This window comes from Herpailurus yagouaroundi, unplaced genomic scaffold, assembly GCF_014898765.1.
Source record: "Herpailurus yagouaroundi ecotype Mexico unplaced genomic scaffold, PumYag 200, whole genome shotgun sequence".
Taxonomy (NCBI): Eukaryota; Metazoa; Chordata; class Mammalia; order Carnivora; family Felidae; genus Herpailurus; species Herpailurus yagouaroundi.
The window spans coordinates 1,790,085-1,800,914 of NW_024412431.1; the positions used below are offsets into that span (position 1 = coordinate 1,790,085).

The 10,830-nt window shown below is 43.8% G+C and overlaps 1 protein-coding gene across 1 annotated transcript; it reads right to left on the reverse strand.

The window, feature by feature from the left end:
- Positions 1–2,834: 2,834 nt before the first annotated feature.
- Positions 2,835–3,800, reverse strand: LOC121013852 (olfactory receptor 24). The gene has a single exon (XM_040449658.1). It carries the CDS (start codon positions 3,783–3,785, stop codon positions 2,835–2,837), a length of 951 nt encoding a protein of 316 aa, XP_040305592.1. The 5' UTR covers positions 3,786–3,800.
- Between the last annotated feature and the right edge of the window lie 7,030 nt (positions 3,801–10,830).

The window sequence follows — 10,830 nt, forward strand, 5'->3', positions numbered from 1 at the left end:
AAAAAAAATGTGGGGGGTGCCTGAGTGGCTCAGTCAGTTGATGTCCAACTCTTGATTTCAGCTCAGGTCATGATCTCACGGTTTGTGAGTTCAAACCCCACATTGGGCTCTGTGCTGACAGCATGAAGCCTGCTTGGGATTTTTTCTCCCTCTATCTCTCTGCCCCTCCCCCTGCTCTCTCTCAAAAATAAATAATAAAAATAAAATAAAATAAAAAATAAAAAATAAATTTTTAATGTTTATTTTTGAGAGAGAGAGAGAGAGAGAGAGAAGAACACAAGTGGGGGAGGGGCAGAGAGAAAGATGGAAACAAGAATCTGAAGCAGCCTCCTGGCTCCGAGCTGTCAGCACAGAGCTTGACATGGGGCTTAAACCCATGAACCGCAGGATCATGATCTGAGCCGAGGTCAGATGCTTAAGGGACTGAGTCACCCAGAAGCCCCTAAAAAATTTTTTTTAATTTATTTAAATCCAAGTTAGTTAACATATAGTGTAGTATTGGTTTCAGGAGTAAAATTTAGTGATTCATCACTTACATATAAACATCCACTGCTCATCCCAACAAGTGTCCTCCTTAATGCTCCCGCCCATTAGCCCATCCCCCCAACAACTCTCCTCCAGCAACCCTCAGTTTGTTCTCTGTATTTAAGACTCTCTTATGGCTTGGTGCCCTCGCTATTTTTGTCTTATTTTTCCTTCCCTCCTCCTAATTTCTTAAATTCCACATATGAGTGAAATCATATGATATTTGTCATTTTCTGACTGACCTATTTCACTTAGCATAATACCCTCTAGTTTCATCCACACTGTTGCAATGGCAAGATTTCATTCTTTTTGATCACTGAGTAATATTCCATCCTGTATATGTATATACACATACACACACATACGCACATACATACATACATACATGCACACATACCACATCTTTATCCATTTATCAGCTGATGGACATTTGGGCTCTTTCCATAATTTGACTATTGTTGATAGTGCTGCTATAAACATTGGGGTATGTGTGCCCCTTTGAATCAGCATTTTTTAATGTCTCAACATAAAACAATTGAAGACAGTTTAGCTAACAAAACCTTAAGAGATTTTTATTGGCTAATGAATCTTTCATTCCATAGAAGGGGAGGGGGTCAAATCAGTGCTTTAGCTCAAGCCATATCTTTCTGTATCAGAGAGAAATATTCACAAATATTCTGAGTCCCAGGTTGTAAAGGTCTTCCAAGTTTGCAAATTCCAGCTCTCTCCCAGCCAACACTGTGATTACTTCCATGCATGTGGCAAGAGAATGGAAGGGAACTTAGGAAGGAAGAGGCTGTGGATCAACTTTCACCTGTGTTTTTAGTTATCCAAAACATTCCATGACCAGATGCATGGGTACTCCATTGCAAACTCCAAAATTTTTAAATTCTGTATTTTATCCATTAGGGCATTCCCCCACTAAATGGATTTTTCTACCTGTGCTCTCACTAATAGTTGCCATAACAGTACCAGGTCTGGTATCTGTTTGTTCAACTGAGAAATTCTAATTTAATTTTCATGGAAGAAAGTGCCAAAGGCAAATTGGATGTGTGATCATTCGAAGCCATTTGACTTAAGATGATGTCAGCTTCTTAGCACCATTTGAAAATTTCTGGCCCCTGAAAAGGCACCACTCATTTCACTTCAGTTGTAAATCTCCATATGAGTATAAGCACTACTACCCAATAATTTTAAAAAAATGAAATGTATTACCTTCATAGGGGCTTTGGAATGACTAAATGAAACAAAGAAAAGAAACATAGTACGGTGTATGGCACAAGACAAACTCATAATGAATAGCTCTCACTTCTGTTGTAAGCAGTGTTACTACTCCTATGCATTCCACAGGCATATATGATGATGGAGATATGCCTTAGCTTCCTTTTGGCTTAGACATTCATGATTCAATTGATTGGCATTTTTCTCTTTGAAAGACTTATACTATTCCTCATCCCCTTAATGCGTGGCCTGAATTTTTTCCCTTGTGACTTGTGCAACTTTTATCTAGGTCATGCCATCTTGTTTCTCCAGAAGATAGAATAGGAGTGAAGTCGGTGGGGGGGGGGGGGGAGGTGGGCATGATTCATTCACATGCTCCCTGACTTTGGTCCCTGGAAGTCATTTACTGCCTGGTTCTCTGGAAAAAGCAAAACTCTTGAATTGGTCCCAAAGTCCTTGATCTGGCATGACCCAAGTCATTCACCATAACTGGATATTTCACTTTCACTTTCTCTTGCTCTCTCGTCTTTTCACATACTGTTTTTTTTCCCTGATACTCTTTCTCCTCATATTTGCCTGAAAAACATCATCTTATCCTTTGAGGTGAAGGATCATCTCTTTTAGGAAACCTTCCCTGATCCCCCCTTCCAGACTCTGTGGGGTGTTCCTACTCTGTCCTATCCTTGCCCTCGTGTGCGTATTTCGTTCTATTATAGTTAATGTCCAGTGTCATCTCCCACATGCAGCTATAAACTCCACACTATAGGAATCTTGTGTCTCCTCACCACTCCCTGGCTAGCACCTATATCAAGTTGAGAATATGAACTCAATAAATATTTGTGGAAAGCTAACTGGATTTTGAATCAGGACAAATCCAATCTGGTAGGGCTAGACTGATCTTGACACATCCTTACTTGTCCCAGTAATTGAGAACATAGAGTAATAGGGCCATCTTGAGATTTCCTTCGAAACTTCTACAACTCAAACTCCAAAGTGGCTGTTTTCCCAAACCGTGCAATTCTATACTTGTGCCCAAGACCCTAGATGTTGAGATCCTACTTCCTGGAAGTTTCCAGGTGTCCTTGTGGTCAGGAAGATGAAATGATTTTTCTGTTGGCAAGCTTCCTCAGGGCCCCCTTCAGATCTCTGTTCCTCAAGCTATAGATAAAGGGGTTCAGCATGGGGGTGACTGTAGTGTACATCACAGCAGAGGCTTTCTCCTTCACAGCTGTGCGGACAGAGGAGGGACACAGATAGACCCCAATGGTGGTCCCATAAAGGAGAGCAACCACAGAGAGGTGGGAGCTGCAGGTAGAAAAGGCTTTCTTCCTGCCCCCTGCAGAAGGGACTTTCATGATGGCCACAATGATGCGAGCATAGGAGGCCAGGATGCAGATAAAAGGTGTGGCTATCACCAGCCCAGCCACAATGAGCACAAAGATCTTGTTCACAGACGTGTCAGTGCAAGAAAGCCTGAGAAGGGGAGTGAGGTCACAGAAGTAGTGAGGTAGCTCATTGTTCCCACAGAAAACCAGACGAGCCATCAGGAGGATATGAGTGAGGGATATAAAGTAGGAAAACACCCATGGGCTACCGGCCAGCAGACCACAGAGGCGTGGGCTCATAATGGTGGTATAGTGTAAGGGGTGACATATAGCCACAAACCTGTCATAAGCCATCACGGCAATCAGGACACTGTCAACGATGCCAAAGAAATGGAAAAAGTACATCTGGGTCAGGCAGCAGGCATAGGAGATTGACTTGCTCCTGATTTGGATGTTCACCAGCATCTTGGGGACTGTGTTGGTGGCCAGACCAAAATCAACCAAAGACAGGTTAGCTAAGAAGAAGTACATGGGGGTGTGGAGGTGGGAGTCTGAGCTGATGGCCAGGATGATTGAAAGGTTTCCCATGGCTATGACCACATACATGCAGAGGAACAGAGAGAAGAGGAGGGTCTCCTGCTCTGGAGTTTCTGAAAGCCCCAGGAGGATGAATTCTAATGCGCTGGTTCGGTTCCTTGGTTCCATGGGTATCATTCCTCTGAAAGTATTGAAAGGGGGCAGTTACATGAATGCCATGGAGATGAGTCCAGAAGTTTAGATGAGCTTATAACCAGTTGCTTATCTGTGTTATTTACAATACTAGCTTATATATATTTTGCACCTTGAACAATTGATACATTGCAACAACACAGGTTTGAAGACTCAGTTCAAAGGACCTTGACTGGGGTATCGCCACTTCAGATACAGATTGGGGGAGGACAGCATGCATGGGTTTTTGCTGAAAGAATTACTCAAGAATATGCGTCAGGCTAAAATAAATGGAATCCACAGAGTAAGTGATGTCCAAGAAGCAATGGTTTACTAAGAAATTGGTATATGTGTAGGAAAAGTTTAAACAAAACACTGAGTCTGTAAAGTAATAATTGTAAAATGTGCGTAATCAAGGTGAATTAAAATATTAAGCAACAATAACAGAGCATATAATAGAGGTAATTAGAATGAAAAATTACAATGTTCTTGTATTGCTTTGCAGCAGAATAGAAATATCGAGTATTTTGGACCTTCTTTGTCAAACACATATGATAAAAGATTTTGTGAAACCACTAAAATAAAGAACCTAGAGTATGTAACTTCTAACTTGGTATGATGGATACATTGGAAATAAAGAGATTTTCATCATACCACCTGGAACAGGAAAGGTGTTTTGAAGTTTATTTATATTGTCTCACAAGAGTAGATACTTAAACTTTAATAAATTTTGTTAAAATGTCAGTAGTCTAAAATTGATCATTGTGACCTTACACCATGGAAATCACCAAATGTTATCAGAGTGTGACAGTTGGCCTATTATAAAGTCGGAAGGAACTCATTCCACAAGACTGCCCTCATTCTGACACTAACTGCATGTTTAGGGGCTCCCTAACAACCCACAATTTCATAATTTACTAGAAAGACACACAGCTGTTATATTCATGGTTACAATTATTATCCTCCCAGTTAGAGTTTATTACAGCTGCCAATCGTATTCTAATAACTTTGTATGGTGACAGATGGTAACTGTATTATTGTGGTAAGCACTGAATAATGTATAGAATTGTTGAATCACTATGTTGTACACTTGAAATCAATGTACCATGGCATGTCAACTATCCTTCAATTAAAAAGTAGTTTGTTACAGCTAAAGGGTGCAGATTAAAACCAACCAATAAAAGCAGCACACAGGGCAGAGCCCAGTAAAATACCAAATGTTGAGCCTCCGTTGTCAACTATCACCAGAGTCAAGACGGCATCGCTTTTAATACACACAGAATATTGCCAACCAGGGAAGCTCTCCTTAACTTTAGTGTTCGGAATTTTTATGGAGACCCCATCACGTGGGAACAAATAAGTGTCCTCATCCCTCATATCAGTCTCTAAGCTCCAGTCTTCTGAAGATTGGCTGATACCATGTGACCCAAGTCCCCTCCTGAAATCGTGTTATTACTACCTATTGTGGCCATTTCCTCCCTAAGACTATCTGGTAGGGCCAATCCCCACCTCACATCACAACAAATGTGACTCAAGATCTCCAGACAAACCAAGACTCTCTTACAAGGCATGACATTCAAAGGGCTTAGAGAATACATCCCAGAAATTTTTTGAGCAGGGACAAATTCTTATCACACAGGCAAACACTGCTGTCCTTGGCTAAGGCTGTCTTATAGCAAAATGATGATATGCCTAACATTTCTTGCTATCAGTATGGATAGGGATAAATTTGAAGAAATAACTAATCCACCCTATAAAGCCATTACATCCATTGTTGTATTTTTGTCGCTTGATCTACCTCTATTTATACATTATGATAAGCTTGTGAATTATTTAGCATAGAAAGTAATTGATGATTACTAAAATCGGCTCTTCCTCAGACCATTTTCCATTAGTATTCATAATGAGGGGGATTTTAACTCAATTTCCCAATACGTGAAGCCATCAATATCAGTATTATATTCTTACTAACAGTGTTAATGTTATAATATATTGCAGGATATTAGAAGATACAAACTGAAAAATACAAGTCAAAGACACTGGGAACATTACCAGAGTTGCACTCAGTCACTAAAAATGAGTCCAGTCCATTCTCATATCGTATAACCAAAATGTCACCCAGAGCAATGCCATTCAGACTGTCAGCCTTCCATCTGACTTGGTCAGGTTCCAAAAGGAGGGGTGCCCTCAGCATCTTCTATAACTGAGCTAAGAAACAATATCATCCTTTGCTCAGAGCCTGCGTCAAGGCACCAGTAGAATATTGGGTTTCCCTAACTGCCTAGTCTATGTATCCCTCTACCCTCAATAACTGTTCCTCCTTTTTCCCATTTATCACTTCCTTTCACCCAACCTTGCACACCTTTGTTCTGTCAGTCTGCTGGTCCACATGGTGGGCAGAAATATTCGACCTACTGCTTCCCCCTCAGTCTGCCCCCACTTGTATGGAATGAAGTTATACAGGTATAGAGCTAGTGGCTGTCTCGACTACCCCAATTTTCCTAGATGGGGTGAAGGCAAAAATCTAAGTTGTCAGGCTCTTGGGAATTCTGACATAAAGATTTAAAAGTAGGGGCGCCTGGGTGGCGCAGTCGGTTGGGCGTCCGACTTCAGCCAGGTCACGATCTCGCGGTCCGTGAGTTCGAGCCCCGCGTCAGGCTCTGGGCTGATGGCTCAGAGCCTGGAGCCTGTTTCCGATTCTGTGTCTCCCTCTCTCTCTGCCCCTCCCCCGTTCATGCTCTGTCTCTCTCTGTCCCAAAAATAAATAAATGTTGAAAAAAAAAATTTTAAAGTAGAGTTAGAGTTCCTTGATGAGGGATTCTCCTCATACCCAGCATGCACAGAGTAGCACCAGTCCCGGAACCACTGCACCAAGCAAGAAAAATAAGGTTGATGTAAGGAAGATACATAGCCACAACACCATCCTGCCCCGAACTTACTGACCCAGATCCCCTAGATAAGTGCAGGGGTTTGTCTGGTGAAGGTATTCCTGGGCACCCTCAGGTTCAGTGTGGTATCACTCTTGTAAAGGTATGTAAGCCAACACATCATGCCTTTATATCTCTCCTGTTTTAGACAACGCTGTTTCAAATGTTCATTGCAATGCTCCCCCAAACTACTACTCTGAGGATGAAAGTGTGCTCCTTGATCGGATGTGACTAAGTGCTCCACAGTGATACAGTGTCTTCTGATTCAGCCCTTTCATAGTATCTTGAGCATTTTTATCTGCCACTGGGTATGAAAAGCCCAGTGCAGAGTAAGTGTCCTATCAACAGCCATCTGGAGCCTCAGTCACCAAATCCGTCTGATTCGCCAGCTGTGTATGCAGACTTTCCTTTGTCCTATATTCAAACTTGGACCAGAGTCAGGATCTGCCCCAATATTGTCCTTCAACTACATTTTAGCTATTACAGATAATAGTAACTAAGTGATTGCCTGGAAACTGGCTAATTTCTTGTTAGCTTATATTTCCTAATGCATTCAGTGAGCCAATCCTCAGGATTTAGATCCATCTTTTTTAAATTCTATGGATAACTTTTACTTCTAATAACTGATTACAGCACAGCTTCGGTTCCACACACAGGGTGACCCTGAGGCCATCCAAGAGTCAAAGTGGAAGGATGAATGTTTTTCAGTGAGTTTGGGTCATTCTAGTGAATTCCGCTCTGACACTGACTGTGGGGAGTTGGCACACTACAAAATTAAAGAGAACACAGTCCACAAGATCATTCCCATGTCTGACACCAACGGCAAGTTTCAAGGGGGTCCCCAAGCCCCCTGTGGTTCATTAATTTGCTAGAAAGACTCATAGATCTCACTGAAAGCTTTTATAGTCGTGGTCATGGTCATTACAGCTAAAGGATATTTATTTTTGTCCTTGCATGAGAGAGAGACAGAGCATGAGCCGGGTAGGGGCACAGAGAGAGAGAGAGAGAGAGAGAGAGAGAGAGAGAGAGACGCAGAATCCAAAGCAGGCTCCAGGCTCTGGGCTGTCAGCACAGAGCCTGATGCCAGACCCACAACTGTGAGATCATGACCTGAGTCGAAGTCGGATACTTAACCGACTGAGCCACCCAGGCGCCCCACAGCTAAAGGATATTTTTAAATCATCCCAGGTTGACTAAAATCAGCCAAGAAGCACAAGGGACCAAAATGGCAACACAGAAGACCAGCCTTTCTGCCCCTCTGCAAAGATCAACAATTAGCCAGCTATTGAATAAAAACAAGCTCTGGGAGAACTCTAGAATCCACTCAAGGAGTTTTCACAACACAGTGGAACACAAAACCGGAGATCAATCACAGGAGAGAAGAAGAAAGACAGCATCTTTTTGCCTGCACTATCCTATCCCCCAAGTTAGCAGTGGTAAGCATCAAGAGGGACATTCCCAGCTGGGGGGAGATCCCCTTACCAGTAAATAAGGAGTCGGGCGAGCAGCCAGCTTCTCCAGCATTCTGGAGCACCGCGTAAAGGACTTGCTTTGGTTTTTCCCTCCCCAAACCCTACAAAACTGAAATGTATAGAGACAGCTGAAAACAAGGAAGAAAAGCAGCCCCACAGTATAAGTGATTACAATTCCCAGTGATCTGCTCTGCAGATTAAACTCAGCAGATTTTACCCCCGAAGAAGGAATCAATGGTAAATAAGCACAGCTGCCAGGACTACCCAAAGATTTCACCAGCTTTCACCCCACAGGGATTTCCATTCATGGAAGCCAGCTGCCTGGGTCCCTCCCTGCCCGGGAAAGAGCTCAGGAACCTCACCTGCAGTCAGCTCAGGCCTCTGCAGCCGCACAAGTGCAAGATGCCAGACTAGACTCTCCTGCTGACCCTCACAACCATGTGCGTGCTTGGGACTAGCCACGCCAGCTGTGTACCTACAAGCTCTTGGCCTGCTACCCATTATTGGCCTCCGTGTATGCAGCCATGGGAAAGCACGCCAATAGCCAGGGCCTCCACAAGCTGCCAGCGAGTCCATAGCTGGCCTCAGCCCTTGCTGCTACCCTCCCCCCACCCCCTACATGTGTGTCTGCAACCAGCCCCTGCCATATATAGGCACCTGCCCCTGGTCCCCATAGCCAAGTGCATGCACTTCACTGGCTCCAGCCACCCCTGATGCCTGCTGAGTTCCCTAGCTAAAGGATCTGAAGGCACTGCTGAGGACCCCAAGAGCCCTTGCAGCCACTGTGGACCTCCCTGCAGCACTCACCAAGGACCAGCCACCACATAGGTGTCAATGCTGTGGGTCCCAGCAGTCTGGGCTGAAAAGACAACACCACCTCCCTGTCCAAGCCACCACAAGCCCCTGCACTTAGCGCCCCACATGGCTAGACCCCGGGTCACCGCATGCTCCAGCATACCCCCACCCACAAGTGAAACCGTTCTCTTACTGAAGTCAGTCCATGAAGTCTGGAAGAAGTGTTTATTTCTTCAAAGGTTCAGACACCCATGCAAATCTATACTTCTCACTTTATTTACTACTGCCCTCCTAAAATTATGTTTTACAGCAGATTTGGGGGACAGTAGGTCAATCCCTTTATTAAAATCCCATCCTTCCCTGCTATTTCTGTCTCCATGCTTCTTCACATTTCAAATCATTTAATAAGTTCCTAATATGTGCCAAGCACTAGGATAGATACTTACATATATGACATATCATCCTAGTGACAAACCATGGGGAAGGGGTTATGATCCATTTTTACAGGTGTGATCATTGAGGCCCAAAGAGGAGAAAGGAGGTGTAGCTCCCACAGCTCCTAAAGGTGAGCTTCGCTCTGCTGTATGTCTTCCTGAGTCCAAAGCTCACAGCCTTTCCACTGAGGCACACTGTCCTTTTATATTCTCTCTTCCTGGAGTTCCCTGGCCCCCTGACCATCCTCCACCAGATTTCACTGCTACAGAACCCCCATGTCAAAGGTAGTTTCTTACTCTGTGTTTTGACATCAGATCAGAGGCTATGCCACTCTGTGGCACTGACAACATCCTACCTCATGGTATCATAATTTGGCTAAAAGACTCAGGTATTTTTTTTAACACCAAAAGGAGCTAGTGACTACCCTATAGATTAAGTTACTAACTGAATCAATGTGCTCATCTCACATTCTTCTGTCCTGCACACCTAGGCTATCACCCACTTACTCTGTCCCTCCTTGTCTGTCCAAAGCTCTTGGGAAAACTTTAAGTCTCAGGAACTGGGAGACTCATGTGCTCCCTTCATCTTCTTGGTTAGGCTCTACTCAAGTAGGCCTAAATCCTACCCTAGATGAATCCCCGGACTTGTTTCTAGGGCCTCTCAGCCTGAAAACATCAAGAAATCCAAGGGCCTCAAGGACTCAGTGGTGGGAATAATACAAATGTCTTAGAGGGAATGCCTCTGTTCTTCAAGGTGCTCAAGTGGGCTTGGAAAATCAGGTTCAGATACTAGGAACTGTGTTATAAATCACTGGTTTTGGAAAGAGATTGGTGGCATCATAGCTGCTTGAGGTTGAGCTAGGTAGATAGGTGTGGTTATTGAATTCTGGGCTGGCTAATGAGTGAACTCAGCCACGTAAAATCTCCCAGTGTTTCTGGAAACACAAAGGCTGCCACCTACTCACTTTGCCAACATTCATCAAGGTTCTCTCTCTTGCTCTCTCTCCTTGTCCTCCAAGCCCACTTACTGGGATATCTTTCCTCTTCTTGACATTATCACTGAGGCAAACTTGGCTCAGTTTCCTCCCTGGTGACGGTCAATAGAGATCCTGGTTCTGTTGCCCAAAGAGGACCAGATCCCGGAGACAAAGAGGATGCCTCACAGAGGCACAGGTAGGTATCCACCTGGCCCAAAGAAGACAAGCTAGGGTGGGGATGAATTGTAAGAACAGAGGGAATATTTACAATTTCTGGGCCAAAGAGAAGTCAATTCCCAAGGCTCCTTGTTAGACAAATTGTCCAATTTCACGTCTGTTCCCTGAATACCTGTTTCCTGTGGGGGCTGGGATATGGAAGTAGGACGCCTGTATTGACTGTTTCAGGTCTTTAGGAGGCAACTGGGTGCAAGTTGCCGGTTTCCCAA

Bases quoted from the DNA above. Each gene is read 5' to 3' on its own strand.
- LOC121013852 (XM_040449658.1), bottom strand. From the start codon at position 3,785: ATGATACCCATGGAACCAAGGAACCGAACCAGCGCATTAGAATTCATC.